Genomic DNA, 25178 nt, shown 5'->3' on the forward strand with positions numbered 1-25178 from the left:
TATTTTCTGATTTAAAAGAAAAAAAATGGAAAGATTGAAAGACTTAGTTTCTGTTCATAATCTTTAAAGTAGTTTGTTTTTTTTTTTTTTTTCCTTTTAGCACTTATAACCATGTTTGAAATGGTGCTAATCGCTCGGAATTACCGGAATCGTATGCTGTAATAGTGTTTGCATGTTAAATTAATTTCAATTGACATTGTGCACAAATGACGGCATCTCTTTTTCCGTTCTTTGTAACAGGAGATACACAGGGTAATTAATATTAATTAATTAGGCGATCGCTTAATAGCGGTTAATACGAGTATCATGACGCATGATCTTTTAAAACGAGGAACTAACGGCACTGTGTTTCATAGAATAATTAATTGATTTGTTTCGCTTCATTTCGTAAGGTTACAGAGACGAGTTGTTATTCTTCGCGCTACAAGGTTTCTTTTTTTTTTTAATGGCTCTGCGCACATCGCTAATTTCGTAATGCGCGCAATTTACGTCGTGCTGACACGCAGTTTTCGCAATTTAATATGTTCTAACGTCTTCTCGCAGACGTGTTGGCACGATTATATTCGACGCTATTTATCAATTTTTGCGTATAAGTAATTTATGCTCGGTGAGTTTATAAATAATTCGAATCTTCGTCCTATTTGCTTGAATGACAGCAGCTTTGAATGCAGTAGCAGTTGAGGAACGTACTAATGTATGAAAAATCTACAGTGTTCAAACACTCCGCGATTTATTTCTATTGAGAAGAACCTGAACAGGAATATATCGGAAAACGGGAGGATACGCATATTCGAATAAACTACTTCATACTGCTAACGTATTGTCGCAATAGATAAAGTACTTCGAAATATATTTGCATTTTATGTTAAAACTGCCAAATAATTAATCGATTTTATATTAAACTTGAATTATCGATATTAAGGAAAGCTCACATAATTTATTTCAGTCGCAAAAAAGTATATCAACTTAAAAAGAAAAAAAAAAACCCCTCATTGTATTATAATTCTAATCGTGTTTTAATCGACTAATTGTACCTGTCGTCTTCACTTTTGCAATTTATAACGCGTTGTCGCCTGACAATAATCGATCGGCACTTAGCGAAACTGGAACACGAGCGAATAAAAAGAGAAAAAAAAATTATATATATATATATATATATATATATATATATATATATATATATGTATATAAATTATAATAAAAGCGAAAGCAAATAAAACAAATATAAAAAGATTCAGGCTAGGGGTCTGTTCTGACGGCAACGGATGATTGTGGGTGTGTAGGCGGTGTTCGCCAGCTGGATCCCAGAGATCACGGAGCTCGCCGCGAATCGCAGCAAGTACGGTGGCCAGTACAGACGCGAGCGTGGACGCAGGTACCCCAGAAAATCCACCTACGTGGAAGCCAGCCATGAAACCCCCCCCCCCCATTGAAATTAGCCCTCGTGTTGTCTCCACACGTAGTCACATAGATACGAGAAGTAGCGAAATCGCCCCTGGATAGCGGGTGGTCTCGTTGCGCGCCCGGTCGTAAACTCTCCCGTGTTTTCGGCGCCGTTGCAACCGTGTCACCGCTGCGATTCGCAAATTAGAGAGGCGTTTTCATTAGGCGGGACGACTGAACGACTCGCGGGACGGCACACGTTTCGCATTCCTTCGTATCAGCGGAAAAGTACGGCGCAACGAAAAACGATGGACGAGAGAAGTTAGACAAACCTTATGGCCGTGTAATGAAGCCCGTATATCCTAATGAACGTACCGTCGTTGATGAACGCGACCTACTTCCTAGATTGTAATTTTTTTTTTCTCTCTCTTTCTCTCTCTCTCTCTCTCTCTTTCCCCGCGAAAAGAGATAACATCGAACGTAACGCGCGTGACTCGATCTATCCCCGATAAAAGAAATTTATTCATATTTCTTTTTCCCTGAGGTTCGTGTAACATATTCAAGGAAACGGGACCACTCTCGCTATCTGCGATGAACTTAATCTCCGATTGATAAACACGTCCCTTCTCCCTTCTCTAATCCTTTCGATCTACGTTATTATCATGGATCCGTGACTGTTAGAGAAACTCCAAATATCACGAGTCACATCGTCTGCTCTTTTTTAATCACCTCTTATCTCACCGTTTTTCTGTTTTTTTTTCCTTTTAACACGCCTTATTTTCACCGCTTTTCTTACCCATTTTTAACCAGTTAGCAGATACCTTGGTAACATATACTGGTATGCTTGATTTTTTTTGTGAAAGGAGCAACACACGAGTTTTTATTATAATATATACACACACACACACGTTAGTAGATAAGACGAATATATTAATTGTTGCATCTCTTTCCTTCTCTCTTTCTCTACTTATATAATACACATCTATCTACATTTGTAATATATAATTGCCTTATCGCACGGCCATGAAAAGTAGTTTCGCTCTCCTCGTGCCCCTATTTGTTAACTCGGCGAATACGTACCGGGGTATCACGGGGGCCAGATATAAGCGATTCTCGTGGGTATAAAATTTGCTAAAATAGTTATCTTTGCTTTCACGTTACGTATCTCTTCATTCCCCTCCCCCTTTCCCCGCCGCTGTGACGTTTAACGAATATGTACATATTTTTCGCATCGGGCGCACGGGTTTGCTTTCCGTTACAGCGAGATTAGAGGTAGGTTGGAGTGGTTGAATTGAGTATGGAAAAAAGTTGACTTACATCGCGTGCATAATGGTATCCCGGTAATCTAGTTACCGTGTAGATTAGCTAGCGAACGCACGTCAACACGGTCGCGCCATTTTATTTACTTTCCCCATTACACGTATACTGCATTATGCGAACAATATCGATGCCGTACGTCAAATATGAACGTCATCGTTTTCTGCACGCGTGGGTGATGTTATCAATATGTACGATATAGCCGATACACGAAAGCTAGTAATCGCAAGCCGCTCGAGCTGCATCGACCCCCCTTTTGTCTGTTAATTAGCACCGTTACACGTTGATACGTATACCGAAGGACTGATATGGCGTTTTCTGCGGCGACAGCGGCTAACGTACGTAATCTTAGGCGGCAGCGGCAGAGAATGAGAGAACGGGGGGAAATCAGTCATCGGCAATCCGGCCGGCGCGGTAAATACACGCGGCACATGTGAAACTCAACGCACACGACTCTAAAGTCATGTTCGCTAGGGGCCGTCGGTGCAGTAAACGCCATATCTACCTTCCAGTGTACGTCACCAAATATTACGTCAACTCGCCGCGATTTAATCACTGCTTTCTGATTAAAAAATGTTTTTCTGGTAACTAAATAATTTTTTTTTTTTAATAACGATTGAGAATTTTATAAAGTAGTATAAAACTTTTCAATTTTTCTCGGTGAGTTCTATCTACCTTTAAAAAAAAAAAAGTGACGTTGGTCTGTGTATACACACGCAATAGAATTTACTTGATAACGAGCAAAACGTTTGTTATCTGGGGCGGGTCATCTCTCAAAGGGTGTAACGAGACTGTTTTTACACGGCATCGCGTGTACTATTGAGAATATGTGTCATAGGTCTCCCGACGATTTATCATAAACGCCGGACGATTAAAGCATGTAGAAGCAGCCGTGAAGCAGCGAGTTGCGTGTGACAATTCCCTCGAGACTGCGTTTGGTGCCTTCGAAATAAATCGCTGAAGCGGGACGTTACGTCAACGACGAAACAATACTACTTTTTTCCGTCACGCTCGGTTAAATTCTCTTCCCGAAAAGAGTGCTGGCAAATCACGGACACCTCTCTCTTCTCTATTTCACATTCTGTTACTTTCTCTCTCGTTCTTCTGTCTATTTATCCCATTTATGTATCTGTCTACTACATTCACTCTCTCTCTTTCTCTCTCTCTCTCTCTTCCACATTGAGTTTCTTGGTGGCATGCGATAGTGTTCTGACTAGTTTGTAGATTGTCGAAAGGCGATCGACCCTCAGTACGGAATGGCCTTTAGAGAAGAAGAACAACCCTCTCTCGTCTGATACGAGGAGAGCGGACGTCTCCGGTTGATTCGCGTTTCTTAGCTTAACGCATACACACATACACACAGGCATACACACGATTTTTGGCATTTAAAATAGCGTAGTAGCAGGTACAGACGTAGGTACACGCGGCCGCTCTTTTTAGGGGTTCTATCAGTAGAAATTGTGCACGTTTAATTGCGACACACGACGCTGCATTCATCCGCGGCGCAGAGCGACGTAACTCGGCGAAGTCCCTCTTGTTTTACTTGAAGTCTAATAATAATACTTAAAATCGGTCAAAATATTTGTGCATCTTTTAATTCGGGAATTTAATTCGAGTGGATAACTCTACGAAAATTCAATAAATGACAAATCTGAAAATTAATAAAAAAATACAGAAGGTTTTTATCGCAATTTAAATCGACCGGGTTAATACACCGACTATAATAAAAAAAATTAATAAATAAATAATTAAAAAGAAGTCTGAAACTGCGAATGATCCAATTTCTATCTACGTAACCTAACCAGTTTCATAAAGTTCGCCGTTTCTCAATTACCTTGTACTTGTCTGAGAAGTCGTGCGATATATAGGCGATACGTTGCCGTACGCGCGGACTCAATTATGCCACCTTGCCCGAGTAAACCGATTTTATTGTCGCGCCAGTAAAAATATCAACCGGAGGGCTGCGGCGGAACGGCGCGGCGTCTATGACCTTTCGATCGAGACGCGGGCGAATAAAAAATTGATCGGATCTACGGTCCCGGTCTTCTCCGTCGTTCGCCGTGAAGCGCCGACTCACGATCCTACTGTTGCAGACATTACAGGTAGTCTAGCTTGGGGTCACATCAGGCATACCTCACATCATTCCATGTAACACGCGGGCAACATATTCGCGACATGTCGCAAGCGCATACCGAGACTACGGGGAAAGGGGAACCTGGGGAAACGTTACGAGCGATCACGGACGTTCCGCGTGTCATACACGCATTACAATGCACGTTGACGCGCGGCGATCGACGACAGGGATGTGCGCCCGCTCGCTGCATTATTTCTCGGTAAATCCCTCGGTTCGCAAATTGCCCTTCTGATAAATCTACGCACGGCCGCCACGAATCGCGAGACGGGAAGTAACAATACGCAGACAGGGGGACACTGGCCGACGGCTCCAGATACACCGCCGCGAGATCGCATCTCTTCCGCGGGAATCGTTCAACTGCTCCCAGCTTATGAGCTTGCAGCGATGATTGCTAACGCAATTACGCGCTCACATACTTCGTTGCCGCAGACGCACCGCTTCCCGCGATTAGGCCTTCTTTGTTCGATTGACTTTCATCCCCCCTTCCCGCCCCGACGACGTCGTTATCATTTTTGGCATTGCGAGTCTCGGGTAATAGAAAAGAGAGATTTTCTTTTTATTTTGCGTAAGGTTTGTCAGCGATAAACGTCACTGCGTTGGATAAATTTGCAGCGCGCCAAGGTCCGCGCGAAAGAAAATTTCACGTCGTACTCTCACATTTTTACAGCGAGTCTCGCGCACGTTTATTTCGAGAGGAGGAAGAAAGAGATTGATATTGATTTGTGTGCTGTAGCATAGCTTCATTGATCCATCAGTGCTTTCAATATTATTCTGCACAGTTAAATTAAAATTGATTTAAAAAAATATTGGAAAAGTGTGTGAAAAAAATTTTTACCGGCTAGGAAAAGTCAGGAAGAAAATTTTTTTTAAGACAGGCACTCGTCGAGAATATTTCTGGGACTTGATCGTATCGCGTAAAGATAATGTTTAATTTTCTTAATAAGAACAACGATGTATTATACGATTATATTGAGCGCATCGAGTTGAACTGTGAGATAACATAGATACAAAGTTTATCACGGATTAGGTAGAGATGACGGCACATGTAGTTAGGCTTAGGTGTAGGTACGTAGGACTTATAACTGTAAGTAGTTTATTTTACCCCGCCCTTTTATCTGGAGAACGTGTTTCGTTTCCAACACATCACTAATTAACGAGAACATAGCGGTACAGCACTGATAATCGTGTCTCTATCAGCAGCCGCGCAATATGCTAATCGAGCCGAAATCTGATTTCGTTCGTAAGTGCAAATATCCTCGTTCCCCCTCTCGCCTCTCCGTCGTTTAATGAAATGGGAAAAGACGTACTATGTAACCGGCGTGTACCGATAACTAGTCATCTCGACACCGCGACACGACGTTGAAAACATTAAAATCGACCGACCGACCGACCGACCAACCGACCAATCGATTAACTAACAGTGAGATACATGTAAAAAAAAAAAAAAGTAAAAAAAAGAAGAAAAAAAAATAAAATAAACTAACAAATTATTGACAGCCCTATCACACAAGTGTATTGATGCGAGTGTTATGTTCTGTTCTATTACGTGGTGTAGGCCATATTCGCCAGTTGTATCCCTGAGATAATTGACCTGATCGGGACGCGAAACAAGTACGGCGGCACTTTGAAGAACGAGCGATGTCGCAGGTGAGAGACACAACCAACCAATTAGCTTTCTCGATTTGAGCCCCGAGTCCCGACTACCACGATGTCCTACCGTACACGAAAGGCTATGTAACCTCCACCACATTCACACAGCATCTGTCTGTTACGCCTCTGTTAAACTTTTTCTGACACACGTACACAGGCGCACACGTTACATTCTGGCTCCTTTACCTGGTCCCGTTCCCTCAAATGCAATTTCCCCCAATAGAAATACGTACGAACGTTCCAAAAACGATCCCGATTCCTTCCTTATTAATTAATATATATTTAGAGATCAGTGCCAACGTTACAAAACCGCAGTCCCGTCCCAGCTCATTACACTAGCCGGCCTTAGCGCAGCCGCTACCCTAAAAACGTTCCCGAACTCCAGCCTACTCTAGTAAAACCTTATCCCTCGATAGACCAGCCTGTCACAGACCTACCCCCATTACACTCAGCAACTGGTGTTAGCTTGTTTGTTCACACCGTTCGCATTTGGGACAAATACGGCTCGATTTACACGGACACGTTAATTTTACATACCGTTTGCATAATAAAAACAAACAGAAATTGATTTTAAAAAAGTAAAAAAAAAAAAGAAAAAAATAAAATAATATAGCAAGGCGTTTAAATGGCGAGAAAATTTCGATATTCAATCCGCGAAAAATTTTTTCGTGCCGAACGTTATTTTCTTTTTTTTTTTTTTTTCGCTTCGCAAACAAATTGCAAGGACCTTAAATGAATTTTAACGAGACGCGTCGTGTCTAGATCAACTTGTTTGTTTGACGCTTCTATTTAATTAATCAACGTCGCAGTTATTGCGCCGACCGTGAACCGCGCGCCCAAGGGAATCTAAATCGAGACGACGCAGATAACGCAATCTGTTGTAAACGGATGTGACAAGTTCGCGCTGAGCGGCACGGTCGTGCGCCGCGCTAACGGGCCGCGGAAATTCGTATAACTGATCCCGAGCTAATTATCTGACATACATCGAAGCAACGCGGTCGGATAATTTTATTATTATCGTTAAGCGAACCGCGGGCGCTTTGACGAGCTGTATTTCTTTCCGAGTGCAAGGGGTTAACGTCCAGCATGTACCTTGCATCATCCAAACACAATTGAATGCATATATATATATATTATATTACCTACATAAATATATATTCTAATGTTGTATTACTTCAATGTAATAATCTTGGTGTTTTAGACAGTATTAATAATTGTTTTTGCGTATTCGTAAAATTTTTAATAAGGGAAAAAAAAAAAATAATAACGAAGGTTGTACTCCCTGAATAATTATATGTGTATTATTGCGATTATTGCGATTTCATACGTAGCTCAGGGAATCTGGTTGAGGATGTCACCGGCGGGCCGAAGCTAACAACGTAGATCAGGGACAATTCAGAGCTTCTTTCCGATTTAATTGTCATTCACAACTAGCACGAGGGGTGGCTGCGAGCTTTCGTGAAGGAAAGGATTACACGACAATGACACGCTGATTGCATATCATCATTTCGGGTACACGGATACGTGTGCCTGCGATTGGAGTAATATATACGCGGGATCCGCGCGCACACGATATTAATAACGAACCCAGAAGAACCTCGTCACGATGATTAATGCCTCGTGAATGCAACCGCTGTCATTATTCGTCGTCGTTTTTCACGGCGCGTATTAATCGTGCCACGTACCGCCTCGCATCGACGTTCCATTGATATTGGTCGTCAGATAATGGTTTAACGAATCAATTTCACCTAATGCACAAGCGGGCTTAAGAAATTAAACGATCCGAGTACGTAAAGGCGTATCTCCGACGTTCAAAACGAAACCGCAGCGGACACGCTTGCCGTGAATAATCTCGCGTCACGAGTAAAGACAGGAATACGGACTCTCGTTGCATAAACGCGTATGAGTATTTAGTTTTTTTTTTATTTAATGAAAGAAATTTTTTATTAAAATTTTTTATTAAAAAAATTTTTTTTTTTTTAATGCGAACAGTCGGAGAGATACAACAACCGCGTCGAAATTTCGGCAGATCCACGGTACTCTCGTCTAATTTCCGATCCAACGGCCGATACATTTAAAACGATCTACAACTGCATTATACCCATGATACACACGCTCACGTCTCGACACGCACACGACATCGGCCCCTTTTTACGTTTAGAGAGAAAATAACCAGTAATCCTGGGTATTATCGGATTCGCATTGAATCCAGTAGCGTGACCCGTGCATTAACGCGACATGTCGCACTCTGGTACCGAAAATGATAAAAAGAAAAAAAGGAAAAAAAAAAAAAAAAATAACAGGTCGCTTGAAGCTACGGAAAGGCTGCTGAGTTCATGACGAAGCCGAACGTCAGACGTCACCGAGTAGATAATATTAAGCATGGAATGATTATGGTCGAACTCCGTTATTTTTTCTTTGCGAATATGTTTGATTATCTTTGAGCACCAATTAGTCCTACTTGTTATGTAACACCTAAACGTAGAATTATACATCTCTTACCATCGATATGTACACGGCACGTAGAAACTTACACGCGTAGAAAAATGTTTTCTTCTTGACATACATGATGCCGACTTATCACATAGGTATGTGTATAGTCAGTTCGTTAAAATGAATCACTCCAATTCCTAGTGCAGTCTTGGTAAGTTGACCGATTTATTATTTCTTTTTTCGATAAATATACGCGCGTTAATTCTTTTCGAAGCCACGCGAGCATTGTTCTAGTGCCGAATAATTTTTATATTCTCTTAAAAATGTATATTATTTTTAATTAATTTGTCTCCTGGAATCATTTATCGACTTCACGATGGATTATTAAATATCATCTTTTTTTTTTAAAAAAAATTAATTTCTACATTTATATTTTATTTATAATTTTTTTTTTAATGATATATTGTATGCAAATATAATTAATCTTAAAATAGAGTAATTTTTGACGAGGAACAAATCTAGTCTTATTATGGCAGCAGACTAAAATGGCACGAAAAGAAAAAAAAAAAAAAAGAGATTAATTTGTCGGTTTTCAGTGTTTTTCTCTCTCTATATTTTATTGATTCATTGTTCTCGCTTATCACGAATATACGTAAGCATGTATATATGTACATATTGAGAACGCGTTTATTTCGGTAAAAATTTACTTTCGAGAATGCAGCAAAATAAAATAGTAACACGAGAGAGAAGGACTTATAATTAAAATACATATACTAATTATTGTTAGAGCGTGTATATGGTAGTTGCTTGAGAGTGTTTTCCTTTCTTTTCCTACCGATTCATTAACTAAAGCCGGCGTTTTATGAATGTTATCTAATCTGCTCGTTGTGTTGGCAGACATATTGTCGTGTGCGGCCACATCACCTACGAATCGGTCTCGCACTTCCTCAAGGATTTCCTGCACGAGGATCGCGAGGACGTCGACGTGCAAGTTGTCTTCTTGCATAGGTATGGCTATTGTTTTAATTTTTAATACCGAGAGCGTGAATTACTTGGCGCGATATCCTACGAAATTCACACTTCGCATATCTAATCTATTTTACACGCATCATTGCCGGTATCTCGCGTCATCAATTGCGCATACAACGATCATTTGGATATTAGTTAACATACTCCATTACGATGACATAATATACTTTGACATTTTTTACAGGAAATACAAATGTATATTATATATTTTATATATTTTACTTTACGAAAGTACGCAATTATTAATTAATTCGTGCGAGACAAAAAAAAAAAAAAATTGACTCGTTAGTTATTACAACTCGCCCATAAGCCCCGCATTTTTAACTCGTTTATCCATTTTCTCACCCATTAAATATTTTGTTTTCTGTGTTGGCGACTCCGTGGTGAGTATGTCGCCCGTCGAAACGTTCTCCGTCGCCGAGCGACTTAAAGCGATCAGACTCCATTAGCTCCGCGCTTTATCGACCGTAAAGACTCTGTTATTTTACCGAGGTTTCGAATTACATACAAATATTCTCCATCAACGGATCGGATTATTCAGGAACGTGGTGGATAAGTGAAGGGGCTGCGTTCAGTGGCATGCCCGCGTGGGTCCGATCGCTATAGTCGTAAGGAATGGTTTACTTTTTTCCAGGAAAGAGCCAGATCTCGAATTGGAGGGTCTCCTGAAGAGGCATTACACGACCGTGGAGTTTTTTCAGGGCACCATGATGAATGCCGTGGACCTGGAACGCGTCAAGGTACCCTGAACCCTAGAACAACCACCACACGAAAACCTTCATCAACCAACCAACCCCTCATCAATGCCCTCCACGTGGCCGCTCGTGCTTCTTGTTTCCTTGCAGTTCTTTAGGTTATTACACGGTTATTCGCCTGGGTATAACACGCCGTGATGGTCGATCGATATATATATACTTATGTATCTCTTATATGCATATATATATATTATCTATAATTACATACATATATATATATATGTATATATACATATATATATTTATGTAACACGTCATGCAGTCTCACGTTGATATACTTATACATATATAATCGCTATCGTTACTTCTTATAGAATCTCTTTTATAGTATCTGGTGATTCGCATACGCCCGCGGATCACACCGAATGCTCGCTACGTTCTTTAGATTTACTCTCTTTCTCTCTCGATTTTCGCTCTTTTTATCTCTCTTTCTTTTTTTTTTTTTTTTTTTTTTTTTTTTTCTCATGAACTATTGCAACGTCCGGTGCGGCACGATTTGCTTCGGCGCGCGCGTTTACCCGCGCGAGATTCAGACCGTCGTTGAAGTTTGTTGTACCGGAGTTCTCGATATGCTTGCTCAAAGTGGTACTTTCAAATATAACCTTATGAATAAAAACGACGCGGCACCGGACGGTGAAAGATATATACGTACGTATCTATATATATACATATATACCGTATATATATTTACGTAGAAAGCAACCGCCTGCGACTGCATGGTATGCTGTATTAAGCTATGGAGCCGACTCAGCTGCAGTAGAGACTTTACTTAGATATTTATTATTATATATTAGCGTGCTCGCTCCCTTCGAGGGTGAGCCTACATATTCGTTTGATTAAACTGCCGTATATTTAGCTTAATTAACGTGGCAATTCTCGAGACGTATTTGGGCGAATCAAGGGCCGCGGCTCGCCCTTAAAAGTCGCGGGCACGCGGGACGATTTGTACTATTCACGTTCTAACGAAATCTTCGCCGATTCTTCTGTCGGCCGTACTGCTCGACGACGTTCTCGCAAAAATGGATGCGACCCGTCGACAGCTGAGGTGAACGTTATTTATAAAAGGAATCATATCGTTTTGTCGGATCCGTTCAGGAAACCGCCTGATCTCGAACTGGAAGGACTGTTCAAGCGGCACTTCACCACCGTGGAGTTCTTTCAGGGGACCATCATGAACCCGATTGATCTACAGCGGGTTAAGGTGAGTTTGTTTACCACGATCGAACAACCTGCGTCCTCGGTACAAGGAATATGCGCATTAAACCCCCTATATACTTTATAAAACAGCTCTATCCTGTTACATATAACGGTTTCCCCTTATACTCTTATATTTCTACTTCCCTTCTCTATGTTCGACGTCCCGCGGCCCATCGTGTCCGTCATATTTTTGCGCGCACGGTACCAGCGCTTTATCGCCGCGTAATCGATAAATTTCGATTTCAATCAGTGAATAGCGTTCGAAAATTTCATTAATAATACAGATTTATCGTGATTTTATTTTACGAAAAATGCTTCCTTGCGCCTTGGAATTTATTTTACGGCACGTATTCGAGAAGTTAAAGCTCTGAAGTATTTCTATACGAATTCGCAAAAGCTTGACGCGACATTTGCAGACCGTGATGTAAACCGCGGACTTGAAGTTTGTTGGAAAAGTCGATGGCGAAAGTAGCGATGCTACAGCTGCTACCGTGGGCGATCGGTAGACGTTCGGGAAATGACGTTGTGCGGATAACAAACGCTATTGTTCCAGGATGTTTGTTGCCTGTATGTCTCCCTTTATGCTCGTACACACGTTGACGATGTTACACCACGATATCCCCACCGGCGCGTTTCCGTATACTGCCGTCCGCTTTCGTGTCTCGTCAATTTGCGACAGCTGGTCTTAGAATTCGATATCAATTATCTGCGAAATTTATATAAAACAATTGAGGGGAGGGACGCGGACCTGAGAGCGCTCATGAAAAGATCTGATATTTGGCCCGCGGTATTTCGCCCCGGTAACGTCGTCCCGGTATAATTTATCTGTCTGTCAATCTATCTATCTTTCTGTCTGTCTCATCCCTTCTTTCTTATCAATACATACCCGGCAGCAAATCCGAGAGGAAAGCAACGTCAATTTCTCCCACACATAGACACACGTACACGTACCGAGACACTTTTTATGCATACCTACGTGAGAAAAAGTCCCTTTAAGGTTGTATTGCATCCACTGGATAGACCCATGCCTGCTGTCGACCCGAGTGGGTAAGTGCCCGTGTATTTCTCGTGGAGAGACTGGTTTACCAGCCGATTACTTTCCAGACGGTAGTTTCTGTTAGAGACTTAGTATCTGGTGGAATAGTCGATCGTGGTATCTGTTAAGTGTATCGATCCTGCACTGACGAAGACGGGACGGTACGTTCTCTGTTTGTGTAGTTTCTTTTTTACACAACCGAGGTTAATGCCAACATCTTGTTAGCCGATAGACTTAGCATGTAGATAGAGGCGCTTCTCCATTATTCAGATGTATAGAACCCCTAGACGAACCGACTGACCTCCACCCCCCACCCCCTCGCCCTCTCAATGATCGATGATGTTTGCATATCCAAGGAATGTATCCTAAAGGCTCACTTTCATATTTTTTTAAATCATTGTTCGAGTCGTGCGACTGCGTCGAAGGTGCGCACGAAGAAGATCCTCAGAAATGTTTCTCTAAGTTTCTTTTGTAATTTTTCTTTTATGGAAAAATACTTTTCCACTGTCAAAGAATACTTTCAACGCCGACGTATTAAATTGGAAATAACATTTTACTCGCAATTTAAGGATCGCGCATTTCTTTTTTTTTTTTTTATTAGTAAAATTTGTCGAGCGCTAGTTTATTGACAGTGTAAATAGTAAATCGCAAAAATATAGAAAGTATCTAATGTCATTTGCATGATAATTGGCAATCAAATCATGTGGACAAGACAAATAATGAAATTCAAGTTTGAGATTAAATTAACGTGAACGCAATTAATTTAATTTTTTTTTAAATTTATTTTGTGAAGCGATCAACCTTGCTAGCCGTGCGAATCTTCGATATTAAGTAGCTGTTGTTGTTTTATTGAATGCTTTTATGACTTTAATATTGTAGATGCATATTCCTGTTATATCGAAGAGTTTTTCGTTTTACATTTTCGACGACGCTCTTTGTGCCCGTAATAGAAAATAATTTGAAAGAAAAAAAAAATGTATTTGTATGAACATGTGAAGAAGTTGATATTTTCCAAGTACAATTCGTAGATCGACGATCCGTAGATTTAGCAGCTTACACACAACGTATTGATTTCGACGATCGCGACGCGTTTCAAACAGTCGCTTTTATCTTTGCTATTAAATAAACACGATTTTATTAATGAATAGTTTTTATCTTTTTCGCTCCTTTCTATTTAAATTACGCGGTAAGTAATTTTAGATTTTTCTTGGATTACGTCACGTTGCGCAAATTTCTTTTTAAATATTTATTGCATTTTTCTTATGAAACATTATAAAACATTAAAAATCGAAAGCATTTCTTATTTTAATATTAACTTCAATTTTAATACGCCAGACTTGAGAAGCGCGAGCGCTTAAAAATAATATATCAGCCGCCGGAAAATCTGAAATTACTTATTGTACTGATTTCGAATATATTATACACTTGTGGAGCAACTTCCGTTCTATTTTGCTACCGCTTTGAGACCAATGTCCTGTCCAAAATACATTCTTCCCATATATTACAGTGCGGAACGACGGATGGCACGAAACGAATTATTTCAATGATTTTTAGGTACACGAAGCGGACGCGTGCTTGGTACTGGCGAACAAGTACTGCCAGGATCCGGATGCGGAAGACGCGGCGAACATCATGCGTGTCATCTCCATCAAGAATTATTCGGACGACATTCGCGTTATTATACAATTAATGCAGTATCATAACAAGGTAACCGCTATCGAAAGAATCGATGTTCGACAAGAAATAGTTCGGAAGAAAATATAATTCAATAAAAAAAAAATTTAAGTTAATTATAATTAATTTAATTGCAAGTTGATAACAAAATTTTATTAAGCAAATTTATAAGTTAACTCTGTTCTTTTTTTTCTTTTAATTTTATTTTGAAAATTATTTAATTTGTCGAGATTTTTATCTTTTAATTTACATATGGGCATATTCGTCAAGTATTGGATTAATCTTTTCTTTTCTTTTTTTTTTTTTACGGTGTCGTTACATGTTTTTATAGAGATTTTTCATACTGTCGACCAAACTATGTTTCAGGCCTACTTACTAAACATTCCATCGTGGGATTGGAAGCAGGGTGACGACGTGATATGTCTGGCGGAGTTAAAACTAGGTTTCATCGCGCAGTCCTGCCTCGCGCCTGGATTCAGCACAATGATGGCCAATCTCTTCGCGATGCGGTCTTTTAAGACGGTCAGTAAAACGTCGTTCTCCGGCAGTTTACCTGCCGTTCTAGTCTATGCATGTCTGAACGCATTTCCACGTATAGGTCTTTGTTACGGCCTCGGCCTGTTCACAGTGATCGCGAATACATATAAAAAAAAAAGATCTTGCATCGTCCGTCGTTTTTTTTTTTTTTTCGCGCGAAACCGATTGCCAGTCTTATGATCATATGCGAATATTATTCCCGTTGATTCCGGCGCGAATCGAGAAAATCGTCATACGAGTCGCGAGAAAAGCGGGTTGAGAATCGCGTTACAAACCGGAAGTAGTCGAGCACGAGCACCTCACTGTGGACATACGCGCACAATCCGTACATGCATAGGAGCGTGTGTGATTTAGAAATGGTTGGTTGATTGGTATCAGTCGTCGCCCGATATGCAGGCTTGGCAGAATGACTACCTGCGTGGAACTGGAATGGAGATGTACACCGAGACACTGAGCCCTACCTTCATTGGAATGCCCTTTGCGAAAGCCACTGAGTAAGTCGGTCCATGGACCAATATATCATCCAGCAGATACGCGCATCTGATTCAAGAGACGGGGCCGCGCATGATCGAGAGCGATATCTGACCATCGCCGATCGTCTCCCGTGTTTGATCTCGTGTCGTACGCTGTATTCGCTACCCCCCCCCCCCTATGTGCCTCCTCGCTTCAATATTTCCGTCACTTTCTTGCTGGGCGGTCGCGAGCTAGGCCGCTGCAGGAAACGCATGGAATCGTCGATACAACCGCTAATTACGTATTAACAATGGTGTTGTGGCGTCGTGTGTGATTATTTTTAATTCATGCTTCTTCAATCAGTGACGCAGCAAACACGTGGCGTATGCGATCGATTTTGTCGTCTAACGAGAAAAGCGGAAGATCTCTCGTTATTTATATTAAATTTTTTGCGCTGCATGTTACGCTTTTATGCCGTCGAGAAATTCAAAAATAGAAGTCTCGATAGGTTTCCGCGTACTAGACTTTCTTATCACCTCGCGCACGATTTTGTCGCTTTGTCCCTCAAGTGGTAATTAAATAACGAAGACGAGAATCCTTTTACGTCTAGCTTTCGCAGTGGCACTCCCCCTAACGGCGATCTTTTTACAAAGTTATTTAAGTTGAGAGAGTATAAAGATGAATTTATAGAGCAGCGCAATTTGCTTACCCGCGCGAAATGTAATGAGTTTAAATATTATGTCGACCTGTCAAATAAATCGCGAGCGAGTAAACGTTAATTTCACGAGTTTTCAATTACTGCGTCGAAATAATTTCGCTTAGTCCCGAGCTCGAGCTCCTCCGCGGTCATATAAAAAGTTCATGGAAAATGGATGGCTCTTCTATTCGTTGCTGCGAGACAGAGGCTCTTCGGGGTTTCGTCGCGCATAGCTCATCCAGATGGAATCTCGAGGGACACTCGAGCGAAGAATTCCTTTGAGTGAGACTTACTTGTGAAAATCGCCGCCATCAATATTTCGCAGGCTCGTTTTCGCGAGCATGTTAACGACGACAAAGTCACTCTCGAAGGAGGTCCGCAGTCTCTTGAATCAGAAGGGAAAAGAAAAAAAAAAGAAAAAAAAAAAAGAGATGAAGCTTCGCCTCGCCTATGTCTCTCACTACGCTCCACTCCGCTATGAACGTATATATTGTATATACATATACAGGGTATCCCATAATAAACTATCTTTTTTTCGGGAGTAGATAGGGCTTGGCGAGAGAAATAGGAAAGTCCTGGTACCATTTTGTAAACCGTCGGTTGACAATTTTACAAAGTGGTATAAGACTTCTCTATTTTTCTCGACGAGCCCACACCCGAAAGGAAAATAGTTTACTACGGGACGTCCTGTATACGTTAAATATACACACGTACAACGGAGCGCGCGAGCCTCCGCGCATATAAACATATATGCATATGTATGTATATTACAACATAATACATGAACGTGTCTACTATATTGTACAAAACCGTATCTGTGCTACACCTAATCGATGTAAACCACCCCCTCATCGCTTCAGTAACGTATCTGTTATTCTCACTTCTCTCTGCAATTGATATATATATACGTGTAACTTTCCAAGATCTGATAACAATGACATTAATTAACGAATTAAGTGAAGTAGGAACGACTGACGACGATGCATTTTCGATCTCGGCGCCAACGAGCGCTCGCCGCCTTTGATCCGATTCTTGCTACAGCGTTTCCAAACCGGGCCGAAACAAAGATTTTTCATAAACTTGCTATAGTAACGGACGAGTAAATATAGCGGCGGAATCTCTATTTCGTCAACGCCGGAGTTGCTGGATTCATAAAGCAATCCTTTGATCCGAGTTTCGGTGCCGGCGCTGCAACAACGTGTTTACCGTCGCGCTGGTTGCCCGAGGAAGACGTTGTTTCGAGTAACGCAGGGGGATTCAGAATTTTTCGAAAGACGAAGGAACGTGAAAGAGCAAAATTTCTTTTAGAAATAATTCTTAAAATAAACTAGTATTTTTGTAAAAGCAATTTTTTTTTCTTTTTCCCCGACAATCGCTTATTCGCGTAATTCGTTTTCGCGAGGCTGACAGATTGATTCCGAAAAAATAAACGTGACAGTCAAAATATTGTACTACGAATCTAGAGCTCCCGAGAGCCATCATCGCGTTCTCCTATCATCTAGAAAAATGTTAGCTCGAGAAGTAGATCGAGGATGTGTCTTCGTCGTCGTTCGTATCAATGAAAGAGCACTCTTTGCGGACTTTAGACTTCTACTATATATACTTTAAGACGAGATCAATGTAATTGAAGAGCTTGCGCCGTGCAAAAGCGACGTGCAAGCGTAGCCGGAAGACGGAAAGCATGAGAAACGGTCAGGTTTTGATCAATCGGCGAATTACCGAGATTGATAAGTGGGGTGGGACAGATAATTTGGAAGAGATCAGGCGGTCTATTCGCTCTCGAGTATGCACATATGTGTCTGTGTGAGTGTGAGTGTATGCGCGTGCTCGCCCCCGGAATTACGGCCTCTGGAATTTGATCGTTAACGCCGCTCGTTCGTTCCGATGACGGTGATAATAACTCTCACTCTGGTCGGTCGCCATAATTGCGAAATGCATCATCGTGCATGATCACCGTGCGTCGATACGACGCGGCAGTATTATTCGGGGCGCACCGGTCTATACATTTTATATATATTATATACATAAGTCAAAGGTAGTTTTTTTCCGGCAACGCATTTGTAGGAAAAAAAAGAAAAAAAAAAACAATTTTACGTCACGAAAGTATTTAAAAAGACGTTCTTATCGTTGGGCGAGAGCACCGTTTCCCGGGTGTCTTTTACACCTTCGTGTTGCTCGCTGGGGAAGGCTTGGAAGTTCCGAGCGCCGTAAGAAAACCTGGACCGTAATCAAATTTCTTTTACAGAATTTTTCACGCTCAAGGGGTAAGATTAAGCGCACGCTGCGTTCTATGAGTGAAATCTTTTCAGCCGGACGCGCCGCTCGAACAATTCCGCGAGTCTCCCCCGTTTGCGATATGTAAAATGTCCCGTTGCAGTTATCGCCCTTTCCGGGAAAGGTAGCAGCTCGCGCGCAGCTGATGCCCTTCCGTCGCGCGTCTATACGCGACGCGGATGATGAAAGTTTGATGACGTGAGTTGGTTGGTGTTTCAGTCGCCGGACACACAGGCGTGGCAGAATGATTACCTGCAAGGCACGGGCTGCGAGATGTACACGGAAACCCTCTCCCCGTCCTTTACCGGGATGACATTTCCCCAAGCCAGCGAGTAAGTTCTCGCTGCTAACGGCTGTCACACATGTATACACGTACCGTGGACAACTGTTCTGACAGAAATCGCGACAAACATGCATACAGAATTGACAATCATACGGACCGCTATACAGCATCCATGCGAAAAAAAAAGAACAGCGATACAAATTACCTACTATCGAAAACTATCCGACACCTTAATACAGATTTCTTTCTTTTCTACTTCTCTTATCTCTCTATTTATCTCTCTTTGTCTTATCTTCGCCTCACGAATGAACACACTGAACTGTTCTAATACCAAGGCATACATATATAGCTACTTATATATTTATACTCGAAGAACATTATACATATTTTTATATATATTTATATATATACCGCCCCTCACCTCGGTTTTTTAGTCTTTGAACAATTTTCTTTACTAGACTGTCATTATTCGTCTTTTTATCTATATACCTTTTTGTTTTGTATTTTGCGTAGAGTAGTCCAGTTTTGAGCTGTACAAATTTATTTTATCCATTTTTTGTCTTTTCTTTTTCCGCTCTCCGTTCGGCCGAGTCCCTCCCCATTCTTCCGATCAATTTTTCTTTTTTGTTTTAAATTTCCGACTATGTTTTTTTTTATTTTTAAGCTGCTCGAAATTCTGCACAGATCTTTGTGAATTGCGTAGAAACGAAGAGTAGAGATACGGGAACGAATGCGGACCTTGCTCGCCAGCAATTGCCGGTCGTGCTCGGTCTAATTGGGATGCCTGATTGGCAACGGGGGAATCGTCGGCATATTTCCCGCGCGGAAACGAAAGTGTTTCACAAACTCGTGCCCGGATTCGGAAATTCCAGGAAACATCGGCACAGGTGATTCGCGCACGAGCGGCTGGCATTCTAAAAATATTCTCGCCGAGACGGCCGTGCCGGGTCCGTCGGACGCAATGAAATTCTCGCGCGCCGACATGATCTTGCGGAACAATTAATTTCAAAATTGGAAACTGCGCGTTACTTCGGCCCCGCGATTCGATTCGTTTTGTACGACGCACACAATTTTTTTTCCCTTTGTTTCTTAAAGATTTTCAATAAGACGAGGTATACCGAACGTTTTACTTTTCTTTTTAACGCAACGTTAAATGTCAAGGAAATTGCCTGATTGTCGACCTTGAGTACTTTTAATCTCAATCGGCGCGCTTGGTATCGTGTCGCGACGTAACGTGACGCGCGGTCGTTTCTAATAACTTCTAACTAGCCGCAATTAAACGCGTGCCACGAGATCCGCATTCGTCTCGGTAAATCGTGCATCCTGCTTCGGCAATATCACAGTATTTTTTTTTTTTTGTTTTTTGTTTTTTTGTGGCGCAACGCGAGACGAAATGAGAAAGAAGCGCGCGCGTACCGTGACCTCTTTTCGAAATGGCGAAACGGCGTAATTCCGTTTTTATTTGCGGAAAAAAAGGAACTCCAGGCAGAGAGATCGCTTTTTTTTTAGGAGGGGATTTTGTACGAACATTTTCGGGCGTAACGTAACGGGGCGAGATTTTTTTTTTCCTATTTTGTTATTTCTTTTGCCGGTAATGTCCGTATCCTTGTCATGGTGTGTGTTCTTAGATGTAGCGTTCTAATCTTATCTTAACAAAAGCGCGTTCTTTGTACACGCATGCCTGCTGCTCTTTACCATGTAAAAATATGTGAAATTTATTCTCGTAACACATTGACACAGGTTATTGGAGAAGTGTACAGATATCGATCGTGGCTGGTCGATTACGTATAAATATGTATTAGTGTACTCTGTTCATTAACAAACTTTAATCGAGCTCGCAATTCTGTTCTTGCGAAAATTCTCGGAGTAATTTACGGGAGAGATGCCGTTCTTCGTATAAACTAATATATTCCGCAGATATCAGTTCGCTGATACACGGACACACGTACGTACACACACATATATACACCGGAAAAAAATGCAAAATGTGTTGCGTGTATATAGTCACTTGCAATCGAAGTTAGTTATATGGTTTTACAATCACATACATGACGCATAAAAAAAAAATCTATATGGTGCGGAATAAATAAAATCCTGACAAAATATATATATATATATATTTTTTTTTTTTTAGTCATACTCGAGTTTTATTCAATCAAAGTAAAAACGGAGATGAAGTACGTGAATTTATAAAAATTGAACTAACGTAAAAAAGCTGCGAGAAATCGTTGCAACTTTTGCATATTATTTTATATTTTATTTTTGTTGCAAGTCACTATATATGGAAATCAATTTAATCTTCTTCATGTGGTAAAAATAAAACCTGATGATCAAAAATGTATATAGCACAGCGTATTATACATAAAATATATGCATAATATATTGCCCTGAATTAATTAAATAAAACGCTGTTATATACGTCGTGCCGCAATTAATATCAGTCTATAAACAGTTTTAATAAATAATTAAGAGAAGCCGCGAGATTTTTTAGAGTAACACAAACGCGTCGTTCAATACCCTTTCTCAGGCGTCTGAATTGCACCGTATATAAACATATATTTTTTAAGATTGCATCACTGATTTCTGTGACTTTCCAATTTTTTTTTCTTCTATTTTTAATATAACACATTTAACACTGGCGACTTGCCAGCACTTTTCTCTGCAAAAATATCACAGTAGCCATAGTTTTGAGTTATAACGCTTCGAAAATCTAAACAAGTTTTACAGACTCAACTCCTTCATTCCTTCTTTACTTCTAAACATATTTTAATTCAACGAGATCATCGTTTACGTTAATTAAGGGAATGTTTAAAGTCTTTCTCGTCCCGTATCGATCATGCTCGTAAATAAAAACGAGCAAAAAAAGAGGAAAAAAAAATTTGACACGCGTACATGATCGATATACCTTCGCCGCTATACTGCAATCTCGCAGGCAGCGTTAAAATGAAATCACAGAAGTTTCTTTATCGCTAGGATAGCGATGTTCTATCTACAGAGATCAGTGAATTGCATCGTTACCCGCGATACAGAGAGCCACGGTACTCCGGGAGTTTTATCTTTTGATTTATGCGCACCCACGGATTATCGGCATCATTTGGTTTGTGTGTGTGAGAGATCTGTTCTTGTAAGAAGCGGTCTTCACATTAAATTATGAATATTATCGTTTTATACGCCGTTATATTGTATACGATTATATTATATGTATATATTAGTATACATGTAATGTTTCCCGATCATTAGCTGATCCGTTCGGTCCTTACACGGATGAGACCGGACCTGCCGAATACCTCTTGGAACTTTCAAGTAGATTAGGAACTTAGAGCGTAATAGATAGTTTGTAAAGGGTGAGGTCTATGTAGAGACTCTCGATCTACTTTGGCATGTTTCGGCTCACATTATTAGATAAGTAATAATCGTTTACGCAAGACTTTCCTGCACGATTGCCTGGACTAATTCATCGGTATATGTTGCATCGATTGCACATCCGTTTTAATGTTCAGTTATCGCCGAGGTGGTGTAACGGGACGGTGATACACGCAGGTGCAAAAGCAAGGCTTAATTTTTTTTTTACTTTTTCCCCTTTCAACGAATTAACGCTGTTCAATTGAACGTATTATTCAAAATATTACTCGCCTCTGCGCGATCAGCATCCCGTTACGCTGTGGGTGTATATATGTATCACACTAATACACATTACTCGCTGAATAAAGCGCATAAAGTATAGAAGAAAGAAAAATAATAATTAAACGCTTGCGTGTTATTAAATTGATGTATCGCGTAGAAAAAAAACATTAAGCAAAAAATGTACAGTGATACTTTAAGCTGTAATTAACATATATTTTATCGCGGAAGGAATGAAGCTTGCATTCGTAAATATTCGAAAATAAATACGTCCAGTTTATATTGCGGAATAAAATTAATTACATTAAAGGATTTTATTGTCAACTTTTACGTAATGCTTGTTCGATAATGATAAAATTAAAATTGAAATAATTTCCCGTGCAATAGAAGTCCTTATTACGAATTCAAGTGTCATTGTTCGTATAATACGATATTGAGTTGTTTTTAGCTGGCTACTTTCAACGTTTTATTTGGTCCGAAATACTTTATGATTATTATACTGAGATTATTATTGCTGCAAAAAATATTTTCGCATTGCAACAATCGTTATTCGTACAGTACACGTTATTATTTAAAACACAACTCATTATCAATGATAACGGCTTTAGTAGTACTCTCGATCGCTTATTGTTGGCCATTTTCTTGTATACGATATCGCTGCTTCTATAAGTGTAACGCATAAAGATAAAGAAACCTAACACATTTAGCTTTTTTATTTATCTCGATAGTAAGTCGCAAAACGACAAATATTATACACGACTTCGTCGTAGGTTGTGCTTCACGAAACTGAAGCTCTTGCTGCTGGCCATCGAGATAAAAGGTGAAGGAGGCTCCGACAGTAAAATCTCGATTAACCCACGTGGTGCCAAGATCGCTGCAAATACTCAGGGATTCTTCATTGCTCAATCTGCTGACGAAGTGAAGCGGTAAGGATCTTCGAATATTCCGCGACATCGCGAAAGGTTTAAGACGGAAGTTCATTTTAATTAGCCTACCTACGGTTCTTGTTTAATTCCGTTGAAGAGTATTAATTATTTAAATAAGCCGGTCGTTAATTTGTTAATTTTTTATTTTAATTTCTTTTTTTGCTTTATATATTCCGTATTAAAAATGAACATTTAAACGATTCTCTTTTATAATTCGTATAAATAATAATTATGTGCTTTTCTTGTGCTTTATTTTTCAGGGCGTGGTTCTATTGCAAAGCATGCCACGAGGATATTAAAGATGAGACTCTGATCAAGAAGTGCAAGTGCAAAAATTGTAAGTCTTTCTAGCCCAGTGATCCTTTTTTTTTCTTAAAAAAAAAGAAAACCAGCCTTTCTCGATTTTTGCAAAATTCTCTGCTAATTGACGAATCCGGTCTTCTCTCTGCCAATGAAATATGTATATATTTATATCAGACATATAAATATATACATATATACATATGTCTATATCTGACATACGAACTGTACACAGACGTACTTTGTACATAAAATTACGCGCTCAATCTAGTCGACAGAGATTGCGAGTCTTACATGCGGTTTTTATCTTCGTTCTCTTTCTATCTCTCTTTCTTTATCCTTCGTTCTCGCTCTCTCCGTCAAACGATATCGATGGAGCGTACCTTTGATGTGACTCGCAAAATTCTAACGGCGTAAAGTAACGTATTAATGCAAACGGATGACATAGGAAGCTCTCTTTATCTCAGTCCTACCCGCCTTCCACTCCGGCTTGCCGCCGGGTCATTTTCTTGCCCCCTGCCCTATGTTTGAGAGCGTGATAACAGTAATAAATGCGACTATTAACGAAGTGACATGGTTGTGACCATCCTATTGTGATATATGATCTAGTGGGGCAGCAGCAGCGCTCCTGGGGCCGGGACTTAGGTAACGTCTCTCACACTCGTTCGTTAAGTCTGATACTTTACTATCATCTGTATAACTATCTCTTAATCATTTACTTTGTCTTTCTTTCTTTTTCTTTTTTTTTTTTTTTTTTTTAAATATCTTTTTGCCCTTTTTTTGTATACGATCTAGCTATTGATCCAATCCCACCATTCGCCAAACATCAACTTGGATTGTACTGTTTCTGCTCTGTACTCTGTTCCGCGCCTTGCGATACTTTTGTATTTTATCTATTAAGTTACATTTATTCTTTATTCGCCTACCTTATTTCCCTTTTTTTTCTCTTTTTCTACCTCTTTTTTCGCCTCTCTTTCTCTCTATCTCTCTTTGTCTGTATTTTTCCGTCTATCTCTCTCTTTTTGTGTTCTATCGATACACATATTGCCTCCGCATTAATCGATCTCTTGCAAGCCAAGGTGATGATTATTATGAGGATAATTACCATAATGATGATGATCAGCACAACGATGATTGCATTTTTAATCTTCATTGCAAGACACGATCCCCAAGGCGATGCTATAATCGGGTACTTCTTTGTTTTTCATTGTCTTTCATCGGTTTAAAAAAAAAAAAAAAGAAAAAAGAAAAAAAAGTTTATGCGCGATGATTTTTGAGTAATTGCGAGCGACTGCGAAATCCAACGTGAAAGTGGGACATACTTTACGGGAAATTAAATAAAAAATTCATTGCGAGCGCCTACGCGCGAATAGGTCAAACATCGCGGCTTCAATGATCAATTTATTTCATTTCGCGGAAACCTTCAATCGCGAGAAACGACGTGAAAAATAAATGAAGTACCGAATTCAACACAGCAAT

At 40.3% G+C, this 25178-nt stretch overlaps 1 protein-coding gene across 2 annotated transcripts in view; it reads left to right on the forward strand.

The window, feature by feature from the left end:
• Positions 1-25178, forward strand: part of Slo (calcium-activated potassium channel slo) — an 85032-nt gene that overhangs the window by 38497 nt on the left and 21357 nt on the right. Inside the window, exons 6-13 of one of the 2 annotated variants that reach the window (XM_070665852.1) lie at positions 6390-6481; positions 9815-9925; positions 11797-11902; positions 14489-14641; positions 14975-15130; positions 15524-15639; positions 23244-23399; positions 23660-23736. In XM_070665852.1, coding sequence (XP_070521953.1) covers positions 6390-6481; positions 9815-9925; positions 11797-11902; positions 14489-14641; positions 14975-15130; positions 15524-15639; positions 23244-23399; positions 23660-23736 — 967 coding nt within the window. Of the gene's footprint in view, positions 1-6389; positions 6482-9814; positions 9926-11796; positions 11903-14488; positions 14642-14974; positions 15131-15523; positions 15640-18788; positions 18902-23243; positions 23400-23659; positions 23737-25178 lie in introns of both variants that reach the window. The other variant, XM_070665859.1, reaches the window with a different exon arrangement.

The sequence above is a fragment of the Cardiocondyla obscurior genome, linkage group LG01 (genome assembly GCF_019399895.1).
Source record: "Cardiocondyla obscurior isolate alpha-2009 linkage group LG01, Cobs3.1, whole genome shotgun sequence".
NCBI lineage: Eukaryota > Metazoa > Arthropoda > Insecta > Hymenoptera > Formicidae > Cardiocondyla > Cardiocondyla obscurior.